Raw genomic sequence first — 20,089 nt, 5'->3', positions numbered from 1 at the left:
CAGGGTGGGAAATTCATTTGTGTGAATTTTATCTTCGGAGGGAGACCTTGGTCAAGCCCGCCCAGGCTCCAGAGTGTCTGAAGGCAGGAAGCGGGGGAGGAGGCCAAAACTTTCCAGCCCGAATGCAAAAATCAAGTTCCAACTGGGAGGCTGGCTTTCCTGAAAGGACTGCCAACCCCCCCAAGTTTGAATGTTGCAGGTCTGTTTGATTGGCTGGGTTCCTGCATAAAAGTCTGATCCTGGAAGCTGAAAAGGTAGTCGGCTACTGGTCCTGAATCCGAAGAGGAAAAGGAAAACACGGCTGAGGATTTCCAGTTATCAGAGAGCCTGCTGTGCAACCGGAGCCTGCTGTTACCCTTCCTTCCAAGCGACCTGGGGACTCCAAAAATGGCGACCCCGACCCAGAGTCTGGTGAGATCCACTGTACTCAAGGCCTGCATTTCGAGCCATCCCACGTCGTGCTGCGACCTTGCAGGGCTGCAATACCCCAATACGCTGTGAACTCAAGCCATTGTGCGGTGCATGGTCACCTGAATCGATCTGAAACTTTGTTGGCATCCTGCTGGACCCCCAGATACGCAATTCCATTCCTGGAAGTCCCCTCACCAGAGTGCTGGACCAGAGTAGCGATGAAAATCCAATCAGCGATATTCTGTCTTTTTCTGGCTCCTGAACAGGGCACCAAAACCACACAGCCGCAAAGAAACTCATTCCTGGAGCCTTCCCCCTTGATCCTTGCTGCAAAATCTCTTCCAAAGTCCTGTCTTCCGTCTTCATGACGGAGGAATCCATCAACCGGGTTTTTTGGCTGCAGTTCTTGACGTCTCCCCAGCTGCAACTCATCTGATGTGCTGAGGTACTGTGTTGGCTGCAGTATTTACCCACCTTAAGCCTTTGTGATTCCTGTGTAGCTTTGGGGTGTTTCTTGTGAATGGGAGTCCTCTCATCAGGTTCACCCAGGCCCACTGCTAGAATCCTTCTAGGGTGTCTTCCTTGAAGTCCTGGACCCCAACTAACTCTAAAGTGAACTACTTACTCGTTTGAACAGTCTTCCACAGGAACACTGACTTTTTCTGCAACTGAACCCCATCTCACCCTGCCTACAGCTGGCACCTAGACACCTAGGGCCCCTCTTCTGCCACAGAGAACACATGCAATAGAATAGGGAGGAATGGATGAGAAAATGATTCTGCCTTGAAAAATATAAGTGTTTAAAAGTGTACTTACTTGTGAAAGAGTTTGTTGGTTACTGTAACTAAGAGTGAGCAATTACAAAAGTATTTACTTACCTTGAATGTGTGTTGTGCCATTCTGAAAAGTATATGTAAGGTTATTTTACTCACCTGTGAATTGGTTGTGCCTCTTCCCAAAAGTAATGATGTTGGCTTCGCTTAACTATTTCTGTCAGAATATTAGTGTGTAAGTTCACCAACTGGGTCTCGCTTCCCACGACCTGCTGTATAGCCTGTCCAAACTACGTCTGGCTTGGATGTTACCTACCTGGAATAGCATCGAGTCATTCTTAAAGTGTAACATTGGGTTTTGCTTTCCCTGGTATGTTTTATACAGCTGCTAAAACGTCTTAGGTTTACACCTACCTTTAAGATGTAGATCGCTCTGTTAAAATATATGGGTTTTACTTACCTTAGTCTGCCTTGGGCCACCCTAAAATAAGTTTGAAAGTTATTGCTTATCTTAGTCTGTGTCCCACAAGTATTTATAACATTAGGTTTTACTTGCCTAGAATAGCTATATGATATGATGTGGCCTTTATAACACGCCTGTACACAAGTGTTTCTAGGCATGAAAAGACAAGGAGGGGGGAAACAAGGGAGGACAGAAAACGGTCTTACAAGGCCTTGTGTCATTCAGATCGCGCACGTGCGGGGAAGAGGGAAGGGGAGAAGTGCCAGGGGGGAAGGGACAGGGAAGTGCAGTTAACTCACAAGTGCAGCCAGCGGGTGGCTCATAGGTGCAGAGAGAAGGAACTGTAGGGCTGCAGATACAGACCCTTACATGCTGGGGAGCCCGGAGGCAGTACTAGGGCAACTGGACATGCAGGAGCCTGGGCCAGAGTTCAGAGGGTAACCAGGTGACCAGTGTGCGGAGCAGTCAGGTACATCAGCAGGGGAGAGGAAGAGAGAGAAAACGGAAGCGAATAGGAAGGTCTTGAGTTGCTTCCAGAACCAGAGGTGGTTCTGCTCAGGTTTGTGAGAGGTAGGGAGGCTGTTTCAGTGGGAGGCCTCAGCCGAAAGAGAGAGATCTCACCCAAATTCTCTGCTTGAAGAAGCGTCTGACCCTCAGAAAGTTGGAGGTGGATGAGCGGAGAGCTCGAGAAGGAAGATGTTTTGGAAGAGAAAGTTGGAGATGGAGCGCTCCTAGGCCCCAGAAAGCCTTGTGGACAATGCAGAGGGTCTTGAAGTTGATCCTTGCAGCCAGTGAATAGATTTCAGAGCTGGAGAGATACGATCCCTGGGCTTGAGGCCAAGGACAAGTCTTGCAGTCCTGTTCTGGGTAAGTTGTAAAGGTCGAAGAGTAGATGCAGGAAGATTTAGAAAGAGGCTGTTGCAATGGTCCAGCCTAGAGAGGACCAGACCTCTGTAGACAATGAGCTTGTGGGGGAAAGTGAGAAAAGGAAGAATACCTCCAAGTTTGACTTCTTAAAGACATAAGATGTGAGGAGAGAAGGAGAGGGTGGAGTCGAAGATGACACCAAGGTTCTTAGCCTCACAGGAAGGAGCAGGAAGAGGGCCCAGAGTGGACGGGGAGAAAGCGAGAGAGAGAGAGAGAGAGAGAGAGAGAGAGAGAGAGAGAGAGAGAGAGAGAGAAAGCGGGTGACCCAATGAGGAGGATCTCTGTCTTACTGGCATTAAGGCCGAGATCATTGGCCCCACGCCGTTCCTGAATTGCTGCCAGACAGGTATGAGAGAAGAAGCAGAGGTGGCTGAGGGAAGCCTGAAAGAGATCAGAGTGTCATCCGCATAACATTGAAAATTGGAGCAAAAAGTAGCGATGTGGTGGGCAAGAGGTGCCAGGTAGTGGATGAAGAACCAGGGAGAGTGGTTAGAGCCCTGGGGAACACCACAAGTAGAGAGATAGAAGAGAGGAAAGACCCCAGTTGAGGGTCAGTCAGTGAGAAAGGAGGTCAACCAGGCCAGGGCCTGATCAGTAATACCAAGGTTGTCCCTGAGACGATTGAGCAGGACGGCATGGTCGACCGTGTCAAAAGCAGAGGACAGACCAAGGAAAATGAGGACAGAAGGGAGATTAGAGTCACGCTTGGAGAGCAAGTCTTCACGGGTGTTCAGGAGAGCAGTTTCAGTGCTTCTGGCAGCTCTGAAGCCAGACTGGTGTTCAGATTCAGTATGTCGATTAAGCTGGGAGATGGCCAGCTTTTCCAAGAGTTTGCCCAGGAAAGGAGTGATGGAAAATCGGGTGATAGTTAGCCGGAGAGGAAGGATCGTCTGAGGGCTTCTTTAGAAGGGGTGCACAAGAGAGTGCTTAAGGGGGCGGGAGGAGCAGAGCAAAGTTCCAGTGGCAAAGGAATGATTGCAGAAATCGGCAAAGACTGGAGCAAGTGTGTCGATGTGGTCCTTGATGGTTCTGGATGCGCAGGCGAGAACCTGCTTTGATGAAACTTTCATAGATCAGACTTGTCTAGAAACCTCGTCAGGGGTGAACATAGGAAAGGAGGAGACAGGAGGAGGAGAGACTGCCTCAGACGGGCCAGGAGTGATAGAGGAGGAGGAGGAGGAAGAGAGGGTGGACAGGATGTCCCAAGTTTTAGTAGTGAAATGAGAGGCCAAGGTCGTGCAGAAGGCCTGGGAGGGAACAGGAGAGGTAGAGACTGCAGCAGGAACTGTCAGCTCCTTGCAGATTTTCAAAGTTCGGCCAGGTTGTTAGATCCCGCAGAGATGCAGGCTTGGATGTAGGCTCTCTTCCTAGAGAGGACAGAGTCTGTACTGCTTTTGGAGAAGATGGCAGGCCAGCTTGTCAGGGGTGCGCCTGAGGCCCTCCACTTCCCCTCCGCCACCCTACACTTGTGTTTAAGGGCAGCACGGTCGGTATCATACCAAGAGTTGCACTTGGATTTGGGCTTCAAGCGGATCCTCATGACAGGGGCAAGGACATCCAGAGTGTTAGAGATAGAGAGATGAAGGTTAGAGAAGACTGTCAGGGTGTGAGTCAGCCAAAGGTGCAGAAGGAGGAGAGATCCAGTGTTCAGTAGGTGTAGCTGACCTTAGTCTGCCTGGTGCAATTCTAAATTAGTGTAAAGAGTTCTTCCTTACCTTAATCTGTGATCCACTGAGCTGGAATGCAACTATAACTGTATATTACACCAAAAGGTTTTACTCACCTAGTAGAACTGTGTATTATCCCGAATATGTTTATAGTTTTCTACTGTCCCTTGAATGAGTGTTCCACTATTCAGAAAAGTAAACTTGCAGGTTGATTTACTAAGTGATTCCTTAACTGAGTGTCACTGATCAACCGCTAGTGTCTACTACCCTTGTATTACTGAAAGTAATCAGAAAGTAACTTATGGTTTTACTTCCCATGAATAGGTTGTGTCCTATACTAAATGTGTTTGATAAGGTCGGACTTGCCTAGAAATAATGTTAGTTTCCTGAAACATGTTTATGCTTTGGTCTGTGTACCTCCAAGCATTGTGTTGCGTTTTTATAATGTTTATGATCCTATGACCAAGTACTTACTCCCCTCACCCCCCAAGATTTATCGTGGCCTACCTTGTATTTATAATAAACCTTTATTTTTGATAATACTTCTGGTTGCCAGGATTTCTGCTGAACGCTTGGTATACTATAAGTTATCTGTACATTCCTACAGCACTCTCTCCCTCCTAGGATATGCGTCTATGCTACCATATACTCAGGTGGCACAGCCTTATACTAAAAGTGGAGTCTTGTAATGTCTCAGTTGAATGGTTTTACTAAGTCCTTAGTTGGACTTCAGAAAAACTGTCCTAACACATACCTTCAGGCCCTGGGGTAGTGGGTTATTCGAGATAATCATCCTCCGGGATCTCCATGTTCCTTGGGTTCAGCAAGTGCCCTTCAACTGCATTTCTCCATTGGATTACATTGGGGCTGAATCTGGTCCGGTTTTCTTCTTCCCTGGATTTACAGTCCTGGAATTGTTTGTGGAGTCTCCTCTGAGGTCCTCTTGGTTTGACTGCATTCTTATCCACACCTATGGGATGGAACAAAGATTTGCCCAACTTTATCCCATAAGCGTGGTTTTGCCTTTCGGATTAATCCCTTTACTTTCTATGGGGATCTCTCCTTCAAAATGACTCTTTAAGGTACTCCCCTAAACAGTGACATTTTTCCCTGGTCGCTGAACTGGACTACCTAAGAACTAGTGACTTTTAAATCCAAGTCCACTCCTGCATACTGAAATGTATACGTAGAGTATGGCTGCCTATATTTAGTGTCTCAGAAATGTTGCGGGGAGTGTAATGAGACCAGCAGGACGGATTCTGTAAAACCAGGCCTATTCTGGCTCTTGATTGGCCCTCTGGGTCCGGTTGCGATTTGCGCTGGCCTCCTCCCTTCTAAGAAGCCTTATATAGAGTCTATGGTTTACATGTAGAACAATGATTGTACAATGTATTAGATGTTGAGGAGATTACTGTGACCATCTGTGGCTGGCATTTGTGGATCTTGAAAAAGTCAATGTATGTTGAAAGTATCTAGAGTTCTCCTTTTCTCCTCCTTCCCATGCAAGAAAAATGAACAGAGTTTAATGCCAGGTTTAAGTCATGCATTTAGCTTAGGACTACACACACATGCATACATACAGCTCTACTGTTTTATAACGCAAGTACTTATTTGATCTGTAACTTTATCAAAGTGTATATATTTTTCAGGAAAGCTCGGTTGTAGTGTACTCTCTTGGTGTGTTTGTTGGGAACTTAACTGTACCTATCCGACAGCCTTCTTAACTTCTTTGAGTGAAGCCAGAGCTACTCATCTAGAGAGTCTATCTTTTGGATGGAACACTGAAAACCCTTCGGATAGAAGATCGTACAGCCCTCACCATAGGCCTGTGCAAAGAACTCCCCAACTGTGAGGAGTCTACACTCCCTTTCAATAAAAAACAACTGTTCCCCGATAATGTGCATTCTTTGGAACAAATCCGCAGACTATACATCAAACTAGACCATTTAAAAGTATCTGAAATAAATAATCCCATTACCTTATGTGTCCTTAACGTTGACATGCAAAATCCCTTGTGTGCATTCCAGACTTTAACAGTTGTGTCCGATGATGCAGAAATTACTAGATAAGAAGATGAATAGAAAACAGGTTTCATAGATTAAACAACTATCCTGACAGTGTGACAAAAATAAATGCATTTCAATACTCGTATGAGTGTACATTCAAGGGTTGAATAAACTGAGGTTTAGAAGGCATGCTCTCTGTTCCACTTCACTAACTCACAATACAATGGCTTGACAACAGGCTCGGTCCTGTACCCATTCAGTGGGTCCTCCCTGAAGTATGGAGGAAAAGGGACTGGGACTAAGAGTATGAACATTAATAGTATTATCATTGTATATAAACATCCTTAACAGATTGACTAGGCCTATCAATATGATGATTTTACATTAGTTCTATGAAAATAAAATACATTCAACTGCCAAGCTGTGTTTCCCAGTACTAAACGTAGCACAAGGCCAAGACAGTTATGAAGCACAATAAGAAACTGGTACTGACATTGTTACATTTATTTATGCAGCATTTTTCAAACCAAAATGAACTAAGCTCATTTTCTTTTTAGAATGTATCAAATAAAAAAACAACAATTCAGCATTGGTTTCCTTCTGGCTATACTTCCATAAACGCCTGGTTATTTTTTTTAGGGTAGCACAGTTATGAAAACCTACATTACAAAGGGCAACATTAAGCTTTGGTGTCCTTCATTACTGCCTGAACGATTTGCAAGCCTTTTCTTGCAGATGTTGCTAAAGTGACCCTTCCTGGGTAGAATTACTTCAGTCTCAAACTTTCCACTGTCCGACAGTAGACTGGTGGAGTATGAAATACTTGTAAATGGCCTTATAGTGCTTTATCGAGAAGCATCCATAACTGATTCATAAAGGATCTGAGCAATTATTTTGATTGTAACAGGATGCCACACATAACATGGTGAAGACAAACACAATTTTTCTCATCTTTATTTAGGGTGGGACCGCCAAACCTCAACACTGAAGATCTACCTAATTGTTAAAACACCTGATCCCAATTACCTACTGTTATTGGGATGATTAAAAAACATTGCACTCGATTTTGCTCCTAGCCAGACTCTTACTTACTAAATTTGTATTAAATGTATAATTAAGAAAAGGTTGATTTTCTTCAAGCAGGGAAGCCATGTTAAAACCATTTAATTTCCCCAATTATCAGTGGGGTTCACAAACGGTCAAAGCTAAATCTGCTCTACTACAACTCCCTCCACTTGCTGTCACACTGGGCACTATGAATCCAGATGGTCTTATGCCAGAGCAATATTATACGTTCACCTGGCCTACAATAATCAAAGCCCAGCAAAGCAACTGGTGTGATGTAGTCATGAGTGCACCAATTCCGGTTGAACGCTACTAGAATGTCAGAGTTCAACCATGTATAACTTCCTTGTACATTTGGGGAGGATCCAAGGTAAAATACCATTTAACTGGTCTGACATTATAACATGTAACTAAGGGGCCAACATTTAGCAAGAGCTCACACAAAATAAGCGGTATCAGTTCCAAAGCCAATCACAGGCAGGCTTTTTGTTTTGACAGTTGGTCTAAGCAAAGACAAAAACTCTTCACACACCGTTTTTTGTAGGGCACATTAAGCTAAGGACTGTGCATGAAAAGTTAATGTTTGCTTAGATCAACGCCCACCAAATAGCTGCCATCAGCCTTGAACCTTTTTGGAGGACTAGAACAATCTGGGTATTTTAAAGGAAACATTCCAGAGAAAACTGGGGACCAGATATCAGAAGCTGCAATATTGGATTGTGCATGCGCTAGAGCAGCCACAAAATGCACACATCATTAGGGGGGGCTTACATTAAGTCCTGTTTTGTGTTTGCTTTCTCAGACTTTCCATACTAAATTAATAAAATTAAAATAAAAATGTACCATAATGCAAAGATAGAACTGGAGCATCTCCCAAATGAAATAAGGCATTTTGGCATAAAAGTGAGACGTAGGATCATCAGAAACCAGGAGACAAAATGTACTGTTCAGGACGTGGAGTAATAAACACAAGGAGGACCTCAGGGTTTTGAAATAAAACACAATAAGGTTAACTTGGATTCAAAGTATTAAAAGGAGTAGTTCGCTCAGATATGTTATTGTCCCAATCGATCGGGCACGTATATACAATCATACATCAATCCATCTTTTAAACAAATCCTACGCATCTTACCTTAGTTTTCCTCCTTTCCATGCCAAAACGCCTGCCTGGGCACTGCCATTGTGTGGAAATCTTAACAGTTAATCTATCGCCCTAAGTGCAAATACCCTTGCAGCAGTAATCCAGATCACCCGCCCCTAAAGTTGACATCACTGGACGCATACGCCCCTGTTCACAATGACAATGCACGTCTCATGTGACCATCCTGTGTGCACAATCCATGGACGTGTCCCCATGGAAATGTCAAGACTCCTCTTTCCTCGACAAACAAACCATTTCTGATCGCATAACGTAGGAGTTTTCCTTGCCATCAGTGCATTTCCTTGAGTCTCCTCACTTGTTTCTGCTCTGTTCAGCTATCTGCCAAGTACGACACACTGAGAACAGGTACTTTTGTTGGCGATAATTGACTCGGTAGTCGCTTTTATTTGGCCAGTTCTTATATTATATACAACCATATTTAAATTCTACTTTAACATGGCATGTTCTTTACATGTGTTCTTGCGAACCTTTAAAGTTTGTTGCTAATAATTTCGCGTTTGCACGACTGGTTCATTGAATTTTAATGTGAAACCTCATTTTGTCACTGTATAAAAAATAAATCTATTAATCTCACTGTTGATTCTGTACTTCAATATTCAGGAACTATGGCCACTATTAAGCCCCACACGTACAAGCTAGAATATTCAGAAGAGGAGATCCGCGAAAGAGAAGAAAAAAAAAAAGGCGAAAGAGAAAAAAAATGTCAAGCTCATTGGCAATCAGATGCTAGTCGTGACTATCAATCGCCAAAGTGAAGACGTTTCCATCTGGTGTACCTGCGATCGTTCAGAGGTTTTGCCAGCTGTGTTCTAGAACTGCTGCTGCAGAGAAAACGGTCTGCTTGGCCCATGCTGCCAAAGACGACACACCACGTCTATGCGTTACCGAGCTGCAGGAATTCAGGGCAGCACGTCTTACAAGATCTGTGTTGCGAATGCTTATGGTCCTTATGCACAAACTTCGATCTACAGTTTGCCCTAATAAACCAAGTAACGAGTAATTTAACTCAATATATGTATGTTGTTCCCCTATATCATTGTAACTTCTGTCACTGACGAAATAATTTTTCTGTAAATTGAATCCATTTCTTTTTCTAATCTCATCTTTAGAATCAATGTCCGAACAATTACCTTTCTTTAATATTTCCCCCATCTCCCAAACAGTTTTTGATCGAATGGGCGTTCACATTTTCAATTGAACCCCATTTGATATTCTAAGCACCGTCAGTACTTTCAATGAAAAGGTACTTTTTAAAGCATCACAATGCCTTCCATTTAAAAAAGGTATTTCAAAACATAACACAAACAATTATTGGGTTCATTTAAATAAACTATTTCTGTATCTCTTGCCCAGGTGGTACAGGCTTGTGGCCTATCGTTTGTTTACATGGAAGACTGGGGTTCCACGTTCCATGAGTGATACCTGTATGTGTGGTTCGCGCCATTTGTGAGAAACTCCCCAGTGGCTCTGGACAATACAGTGCATTTATGCAGACAGTACCTCGACCGCAGCAGTACAATTTGTAGTTGAAATGAAAAGTTGTTCGAAATTATTTGTAAGTCCACAACACGTACACCCATCTAAGAGGCTTGTGAACAATTGGTGTGCTTCAACAAGTTTACTGGCCGACTGCGCTCACCACATCCATCCATCCATCCATCCATCCATCCATCCATCAATGTCAGTTCGCAACTGTGGCCGTGCGCTGACAAGGGGGCTGGCTGGGTGGGTGGGAAGATACAAGGTGCCGAACACCATGTACACCTCAAAGGGCTCTTTGGCACAGGGGCCATTGACCACATGGCCAGCCCAGGCACAGTGTCTCCAGACTCCCCTTTTAAGGCCCCGTCCCTGCAATCAACATATGGCTGTGTCCTTTAAATTTGTTTCGATCCCATTGCGCTCACCGTATCTACATCCATCCATTCACCCCCCTCCCACCACCCCCACTCTGCCGTCAATGGCAATTTGCATCTGTGGCCACATGCTGGCAAGGGGGCTTCACTGGCGGGATTGAGGTGGTCCAAATTTGTCATTGAGGCCTGGTGGGTATGAACGAACACGTCAGACATACACGCCCACTTCTGGAAGCCTTTATAAACACTGTGGAAGTTACCAAGAAAACATCTCAGAAATCGACTAGGGATATTGCAACTTATCCACTTTCCTTGCTTGCTTAATCGGCTCATTTGCTCTTATAACTAACGGTTATACAACTTTTACATTTGTTTTCATTAGTGTCATGGTTATATCCTCTGCCACTTCCTATCGCTTTATACTCCATGTACACCCTATTCTCTTCTCAATTTAATAAATTCCAAAAGTCTACACCATTATAAACCGTCCTATGTACCATTATCTCTGTAACTAGCACATAGCCGACTTGATCTATACCTTCTCTTCTAACTTTCAGTGTTATGCAGACGATACTCCGCTCTCTTTGAAGCTCACCTCAGCCTCCTCTCCTCATTCTTCAGTGTATATCCGTGATTCAGGATTGGTGCACCTCAACCGGTCTCTGCCTTAGTGCCAGTAAGACGGAGATCCTTCTCATTGGCGCCCATGCTCCCGCTGTCCATCTCTCACTCTGGCCACCCTTCTTCGGCCCTTTGCATTTTTGTGAGGCAAAAAAACCTAGGTGTCATCTTAGACTCCACTGTCTCCTGTTCTCCTCACATCCCAGAGCTTGCCAAGAAGGACCACTTCCAGCTGCACCTCCTCAGAGGTATACTATCTTTTCTCACTTTCCCCCAGAAGCTCAGTGTCTCCAGAGCCCTGGTTCTCTCCAGACTGGACTACTGCAACAGCATTGTTCTCAGTCTGCTTACCTCTACTCTTCACCCTCTTCAACTAATCCAGAACAGGACTGCAAGACTTATCCTTGGCCTCAAGCCCAGGCACCGTATCTCTCCAGCCCTGCAATCTCTCCACTGTCACCCAGTGACTGCATGAATGTAGTTCAAGACCCTTTGCATCGGACACAATGCTTCCTGGGGACGGGGTCTGTACTACATCCAGCTCTCTCTTCCGAAATACCTTCCTTCTAGATCCCTTTGCTCAGTTACATCCAACTCGCTGAGGGTCAGAAGCTTCCCCAGGCTTAGAGTGGGGGGATAGATCTCTCGCCTCTGCAGGTGCTTCCCTCTGGAATGCCCTTGCTGCACCTCTCAGACTTAACGGACCACCTGAAGTAGCTCAATACCTTCCATTTTTCCTGTGCCTTATCTCTTGCGCTTCCTTGCTAACGTACCAGTCTGCTGCATCGACTGGTTGCTAGGCTACCCCAAGAGTCTCACTGGGTACCAGGCTCCTCCATGAACAGTCTTCCTTGCACTGCCTCCGGGCCCATCGCGCAGTTATGGGCTGTAACTGTAATCCCTACAGCTCCCCTACCTCCTTGCACTTACCCAGAGCTGCTATGCTCTGGCTGCACTTACTCAGAGCCATGCTGCTCTGATCACACTCCCCCCCCCCCCCACCCTCTCTCTTGCACTGCCCCCTCTCCATTCCCCTGCACTTCGCGTTGTTGGGAGAGCTCTCTCCCATGGTATACCAGAGGTCTAGGGGGCCCGCCTTACTCCTAAGGGCCAAACACCCTTCCCCAGAATTAACAGAGGACTCACTCAACTGCAAGTTCAAACGGTGGTTTTATAAATGAAGTCAACAGGGATCAATACAAGACATTGCAAATTCTCCCATACATCTCAGCTCTCCAACATGTGCAGTTAGGTTTTGTACAACTCTGGCGTCATCATCTGGGTCCCTCTCCAAAATACCCATCAACGCAGAGGATTGGGTATCAAGAGTACCATTACCTATAGGGTCTCCTATAGATGTTATTCTACTGGCTCTTGTATGTCAGGTGGCTGGCCTGTCCCGTCCCCAAGAAACTATATTACATTGTAACAGGCGTACCATTGATCTAGTACCCTTTTGCCATCCACCCCTGAATTTCTAAGCTGCGATTGCTTAGGGCTGATCTCCCCAAGCCTTGGACTTGATTCGGTTCTCAGCCCTCTCTGCACCTCTTCAAGGGGATGGGAACAACTATGTGTCTGCATTTTAACTTGTGTGTACCACCTCTTAAGAAACCTTCTACCGACCACTCCTGCCCGGCTAACTATCACCCAATCTCCATTACCATCTTCCTGGGCAAGCTCCTGGAGAAACTAGCCATCTCCCAGCTTAATCTCCATACCGAAGCTGTTGGTTGTCTTCATGACAATCAGTCTGGCTTCAGAGCTGCCAGAAGCACGGAAACTGCTCTCCTGAACATCCGTGAAGACCTGCTCACCAATCTGGAATATAACACCCCTTGTGTCCTCATCTTGCTTGATCTCTCTTCTGCCTTTGACACTGTCAACCATGGCATCCTGCTCAACCGTCTCTGTGATAACCTGGGAATCACTGGTCAGGCGCTGGCGTGGCTGACTTCTTTCCTCTCTGATCGACCCTCCCAGGTTTAACTTGGGTCCTTCCTCTCCGATGCCTTTTTCTCTACCTGTGGTGTCCCCCAGGAATCTAACCTCTCTCACTGACTGTTCAACCAATACCTGCACTCCTTGCCCAATGCATCGCCGCTCTCTGCCCAAATTTCCAGTGCTATGCAGATGATGCCCAGCTCATTTTTAGGCGTCCCTCTCGGCCTCCTCCTCATCTCTGAATGTCTGTCTGCTATCCAGGAATGGTGTGCCGCCAATGACCTCTGCCTTCATGCCAGTAAGACTGAGATTCTACGCATCGGCACACCCACTCCCTCCTTCCCTGCAGCTCTCTGGCCGGCCTCTCTTGACCCTCTTCCTGCTCCCACCTGCATGGCTAAAAACCTTGGGGTCATTTTCAATTCCACGCTCTCCTCACATCTCAGACGTCTCTAAGAAGTCACACTACCAGTTGCACCTCCTCAGAGGTATTCTTCCTTTCCTCTCCTTCCCTCAGAAGCCCACCGTCTCCAGAGCCCTGGTTCTCTCTAGGCTGGACTATTGTAACAGCCTCTATCTAAATCTGCCTGCCTCTACTCTCCGCCCTCTGTAATTTATCCAGAACAGGACTGCGAGACTTATCCTTGGCCTCAAGCCCAGGGATCGTATCTCTCCAGGACTGAAATCTCAGCACTGGCTCCCAGTGGCTGCGAGGATTAAGTTCAAAACCCTCTGCATTGTCCACAAGGCCTTCTAGGGCCTGGGGCCGCATTACCTTCAACTCTCTCTTCCCAAATATCTTCCTTCTCGAGCTCTTCACTCATCCGCCTCCAACTCCCTCAGGGTCAGTCGCTTCTCCAAGAAACGAGTTAGGGGTAGATCTCTCTTCAGCAGGGGCCTCCCTCTGGAACAGCCTTCCTGCCTTCCTGAAACTTGAGGAGAACCATCTCTGGTTCCGGAAGCACCTAAAAACCTTCCTCTTTGCCTCCGTTTTCTCTCCCTCTCTCCCCTGCGGAATTCCTGGCTGAAACTGCTCTGGTTACCTGACCACCCTTTCAGATCTCAGGCCCAGGCCCCACCAGTTGCACGCCTGCACTGCCTCACTGCCCCCCCCCTCCAGGGACGGTTTTCTGTATCCCTACAGTCCCCCTACCAGCACTTATGTCTGCACTTACCTCGCACTTGCCACCATCTGGCCGTTTTCTTATCTTATTTATTCTACTATCCCATGTACTGCACTTTCCCCTCTCCCTCCTTCCCCAGCACTTGCGCGATTTGACGGACACCTGGCCTAGTAAGATCGCTGTCCGTCCTCCCTTGTCCCCCCTCCCTTGCCTCGTCGCACCTTGAAACACTTGTGTATAGGCGCGTTATAAATGCCATATCATATCACCATTGCTTATGAGTGCGCTTCAGACCTTGCAACACTTGTTGCCATCTCCGTCTGGTTTGCTGGCATCGGCTCGGCTTTCCCACCACAGGTAAATGTGCATTGTTTACTCCGGCTGTACCACATGTCTAGAGACCACAAAAAAAACAAAAATGAGCTTTTGAGCATGCATTTATGAGGATTTATTCATATTTTCTGCTGCTATCCCCTTGTCGTTGGTGGACTGGAATGTATCAGTGCATCTTTGACCTCAGCTGTGAGCCGGTCTTGCTTGTCTTGCTCTCTGTACAGCCTGAATCTGCTTTTCCTCGTCTCATGCTCTGTGGCTTGAGACCTGCTGTATTTTTCCTAAACCTTATACTGCAGTTTCTACATTGTCCATGTTATGCTATGTTCCCTATAGGTTAGTCATACGTGGTTCGATCAGGCTCCATATATACTCCTGTATGTCCACGTGAGTATTGGCTTTAAGCATCAGCAAGCTTGATCAGGATATCTTGTGCCTTGTGGATCTGCATTTGCCTAATGACAAAAAAACCAAAGTCTTGGCAGTAAATATGTATTTATCTGTCCTCTAACTATAGAACTGTGTAAGCATGTTCTTTGTGTAAGCAAATGTGTGTTTGTGTAAGCAGTGCAGGGCTGCAACTGTGGTTCATGTCTAACATCGCTACGTTGTGGTGTCACTAATGACGTCATCACACTGGGTACTTCATGCTCAATCAATATTGTCCATGAATGTATTTCTGTCCACGATCTCCATTTTGTCTCCTATACCTGTAAAGATGTGTACTGGATTCAGGCTGTACGGCTGGCTGAGTGGGTACATTTCTGTATACTGGTCAATCATTGGTGCACTTGGGATATGTCCGAAATAGGATGAGTGGCGGCAAGTGTTTCTGGCACTTTGTCCTGTCATGAACCTGTGGGAGAGGAGGGGCATTCTCGGGGGCCTCTCCCCTCTCTTCAGTCCCCCCCCCTTTGGTCGACCTGGCGACCAAATCTTCACACCTTTCGTATTGGGCTGCCAAATCTTCAATATCCCTCCAAGTTGTCCATAATAAATTTACATGATCGTCAAAAGTCCACTCCATATAGCTGCACACTCCTTCGGGGTTGCACCCTACCCATTTGCCTTCACGGATCTTTGCATCGACTGTATTGTCTTGCTTCATAGCCTCAAGTGGGAATAGTGGACATCCTGCTATTCTTTATCTCAGCTTGTCTCGGTCTTCCACTATTATCCTTTGCTCCTCCTATGTTAACGTCCATCATTACTTTTATTCCTATGTAACGCTCACCTGATTCCCGCAGAGGCGCCGGTCTTGACTGGGTGAATGCCGTATCTTCAAAGGTGATGTGTAACACACGGTTGGCTCTTTGGGCTGGACCTCTGTGCACTGTATGTCTGACTCGAAGAGTAAGATGTCTGCAGATAGAAAATATGGGATTAATGAACTGGGGTTATTGGGTGCCTCTCTCCTCTTCCCTTTCTCTTCTCCTGTAGAACCCCAAAGGTTAACGCCCTCACCTTAGGTAAGTGAACGCCGAGCTCTCCATCTGCCTCGGGGCAGGGTGCCGTAACCAGTTTCTTCACTGGATAAGGGTGGAGGCCTCTTGACCTCAGAGGACTGCTGTCTGTCGTTAACTGCACGAACGGTAAGTTCTGGGCGCTTCAAATGTCTTAAAAGTCTTTTGTAAAGATATCTCTTGTTTTGCAGGGTTCCGGCGATGGCGGGCTGATGAGAGTTGAGGATCGAACCCGCGTGAGGAATAGAAGCGCCTGGAAGCACGTAAGTAAGCGCTTGTAGCCTGCTTCACGATGCGCACTACCTGTCCCTTTTATCTTGCAGGTACAAGTTCAGAGCTTTAGAGAAGCTGAAGGGTGCTGGAATACCCACTGGATTCGGCGTGGGAAGGAGTAATGGCACGTGAGTAATAAAGTTGCCCAATGTCTTTAAACGCACCTTCTTTTGTCTTTCAGATGCGGGATGCAGCGCCGAAGGCCTCCGGAGCGTGCGAAGAGCTGGTAAGCTTTTGTCTTTCAGATGCCGAAATGCAGTGCGAAGACCTCCGGAGCATGCGAAGAGTAGGTAAGCCTTTGTCTTTCAGATGCCGGAATGCAGCGCGAGGCGTTGGTGACAGCCGATGGACCAGGTAAGAGATGCGCTGCCACTGAAGACCGTAGTGCTAACCTGTTCTTTCTTTGTCTTTACAGGTGCTGCTGAAGACTGGATTCCAGGATGGTAAGCCTTTGTTCCCTTAGGCCCAGGATCAGAAGCAGAAGACACGATGAGCGTTCTGCTGCAGAGAATGCAGAATAACACAAAGCAAGATTCATCCATCGGGTGTGGTTTAAATAGCCTCCTGTAGTGCTTAGGTGTCTCCTTCCACAGCCACGCCTAGGTAAGAAAAGAGTTCCTGCTTTCCAGAAGAGTTCCAGTGTTCTGAACCTAGGGAGTGGCTCCTGCCCCACCCAACAGGAAAAGTAGTCCCAAACAGAAGAGGATCAGGGGTTCAACTGGCAGGTAAGTAAGCAGCATGGTCTGCTGCAGGTAAGTCCACCCAAGCATTATGAGCCCGGCGCTTCCAGCGCTGGGACTGGGCATCTTTATGAGCCTGGTGCCACTGGCGCCAGGACAGGGTCCAAAAGGTCCCAATTGGGACTGGCTGGCACTCGGAACCGGGGTTATGGGTCTGCTTCCAAGGGAGTCGGGCAAGTCCTGATCTTTTGGAAGCAGAGATCATGACATCCTATCGATTTCTCTGCCGTCTTGCGTCATTGTGCAATGCAGATGTTCTCCACGCACAGTGCAACTGCTGTCAATATTAGTGCTCCCAGTATTATCTTCAGCCCATCTGCTAACCATGAAGGCATCCATGACCAGAGGTATGCTATCCAGCTTTGTCTTTTCCAGGCCCCTTGCAACAGGAACTCCCAATTGTTGCGCAAACTCCGCCTTCCATCGCTGTGAGCAGATCCAGAACAGATCTATTTTGGAGCGCCATCAGTTTATTGTCAGTATCAACTCCCATCTGGTGATCAGCAACCATTTTGCGTTTTGTAAACGCCTGGACCGCTGGAACCACTCACGCGAAGAACATTTGGGTTCTGCTGACTAACCTATGTTCTGGTGGTACTTCATCCAGTGCTGTTTCTGATGCTTCTGAGAAGTAATTGCTGCCTCTCTTCACTCTACTTAGTTTTTCCCCTTTGTTTTCAGACCTGAGTAATCATTCCTTTTACCACTGTCCACTTTTGGAAAGTCATCAAAGTTTGTCCTTTTTTTTTGTAAACTCTTTTTATTGGTGTCACAAGAGATACAAGCACTTACCACATCAAACCTCAATAATTCACAATAGGATGATAAATCATTAAGACATTAAAGATTATAGAGACTCATCAGAAACCATATCACACAAATACATTCTGAAGGGGCCCAATATATATCTTTGGGCCTGCTCGCAGTAGGCTGGGTCAGGTCAAATTGTTCTTCAGATTCATCAACGTATGTCAATTCCCGAAGGAAGTTATTCATGCTAGGCGGGCCAGCGCTTTTCCAAGTCTGTAAAATGCATTTCATGGCCACCGCGCATGAGATGTTAAACAATCTTCTGATTTTTTCATAGCATTTGCCAATGTCCCCAAATAGGTATTTTTGAGGGGTCAAGTCAGGAGGCATCTGCGTAATCTCCTCCAACATCACTGCCACATCCCTCCAGAAACCCGCCACCACCGGACAGTCCCAGTACATGTGCAATGCTCTGGAATTGGGAGCCCTGCATTTCGGGCATTCTCCCAACTGTTCGTTGTAAATTTAGCTAATTTAGCAGGCGTATAATGTAGTCTATTTAGAATCTTAAATTGAATTAGGCGCAGGTCAGCATTCATAGATACATTTTTAGTAAGCGCGCAATACCTATCCCATATCCTTCCATCAATGGGGGTTTGTAAATCTCTTTCCCACTTTTCTTTCACTTGGTTTACTGTGGGGGCATGGGCCTGAACTGCAGCATATAGTTTAGAAATCCCCAGGCCATCTCTAGCCGTAATCAACTGAGTGCATGTGTGTATAGGGGGTTCATCAGGGAAAAGTGGCACCGTTTTGCAAAAGCTGGTCTCATACGATAGTATTGGAAGGAACAAGTTACTTACCTGTAACTGTTTTTCTCCAGCATGGGTCTGGCATGGATTCACATGCTCATGAATATTCCCCGTCGTCAGGCTGGGAATCCTCGGTAAAGAAAAATCAGTATCAGTTTCGTTTCTGATCTGTCTTTCGTAGCAGTAACCAATCACTGATCTCTGCGTCATACTGACCACAGCCAATGACTGCCCTCTCCCTAAGCACCGCCTCTGGCAGCCATCTCAGATTTGGTAGCACGTGAAGTGGCAGTATGACCTAGTGAAGAGCCGCAGAGGTGTAGGCGGGAGGGTTCGCATGTGAATCCATGCCAGACCCATGCTTGAGAACAACAGTTACAGGTAAGTAACTTGTTCCTTCTCCAGCCTGGGGTCTAGCATGGATTCACATGCGCATGAATAAAAATACATAGCAGTACACACATGTACAACCACGGGAGGTGGCAACAGGCTCAACATTAAGCAATAAAACAACTCAACATTAAGCATCTCTTACCTCCTCACCAGGCTCACCTTAAGCGAACAGGTTGCGCAGCACTGCCTGGCCGACCCTGGACTCCTCCCTGGAATCCCGGTCGACGCAGTAGAATTTCATGAAGGTGTGCGTCGACCTCCACATGGCAGCCCTGCAGATATCCAGCAGGGGCACACCAGATAGGAACGCCGTGGTAGCTGCGATCGCTCTGGTGGAATGGGCTCTCGGACGGCCGGGCAGCGGTCGGTTTGCCAACCGATGACAGTACATGATACAGCCGGAGAGCCATGTGGAAATGGAAGCCTTTGAGAGAGCCTTCCCCTGATTGACAGGTCCAAAGTTCACAAAAAGTTGTGACGTCTTCTGAAAACTCTTCGTGCGGTCCAGTTAGAACTTCAGCGCTCTAGCCACATCCAGCGAGTGCAAAGTCCTGTCAGCCGGCGACGAAGGCGACAGGAAGAAAACAGGCAACACCAAGGGTTCGTTGAGGTGGAAGTCCGACGGCACCTTGGGCATGAAGGAGGGGTGCGTCCTGAGCACTACCCTCGTGTCGTGAAAAGTCAAGTACGGGGGCTTGCAGGAAAGGGCCTGGATCTCTCCCACCCGTCGTGCGGAGGTGATGGCCACAAGAAACGCTGTTTTCCACGACAAGAACTTCAACGGAGCTGAGAGCAGAGGCTCGAACGGAGGTCCCATGAGCTTGGTGAGCACCATGTTGAGCTCCCACGCCAGGGCCGGAGCCTTCACCGGCGGGAACGATCTGAACAGTCCCTTCATGAATTCTTTCACCAGATGATGAGACCACAAAGACGTCCGTCCCGTGGTTCTGGTGTATCGGGAGATCGCAGCAAGATGAATCTTGATGGAAGCGTGCGCCAGTCCAGCCTTGGCCAGCGTCAGTAGGTACGGCAGTACTTGAGGAGCCGTAATCCGTAGAGGGTTAATCTTCTGTGCGTGGCACCAGACAGAGAACCTCTTCCATTTGTGTCCGTAGCATTTAAGAGTTGAGGACGCCCTGGCCTTTGCAAGAACCTCTCTGCAGTCGGCCGGTATGTCGTAACCTCCAAACTCTAGCGCTGCAGGAGCCAGGCCTGCAAGTTCAGCGACTTCGGGTCGTGATGGAAGATGGCGCCTCCTTCCCTGGAGAGAAGATCCGCGTCCACTGGTAGCTTGACTGACGGGGAC

General features: G+C 47.0%; 1 protein-coding gene across 1 annotated transcript in view; it reads right to left on the bottom strand.

The window, feature by feature from the left end:
• The window catches only part of WDR48 (WD repeat domain 48), a 1,182,842-nt gene that overhangs the window by 999,764 nt on the left and 162,989 nt on the right, over positions 1–20,089 (bottom strand). The window contains exon 4 of the mRNA XM_069647743.1: positions 6,220–6,302. Coding sequence (XP_069503844.1) covers positions 6,220–6,302 — 83 coding nt within the window. The remainder of the gene's footprint in view (positions 1–6,219; positions 6,303–20,089) is intronic.

Source organism: Ambystoma mexicanum, chromosome 2q (genome assembly GCF_040938575.1).
Source record: "Ambystoma mexicanum isolate Mex_15411 chromosome 2q, UKY_AmexF1_1, whole genome shotgun sequence".
NCBI classification, from domain to species: domain Eukaryota; kingdom Metazoa; phylum Chordata; class Amphibia; order Caudata; family Ambystomatidae; genus Ambystoma; species Ambystoma mexicanum.
Note: the sequence above shows the minus strand (reverse complement) of the source record. Positions and strands in the feature narration are given on the sequence as shown.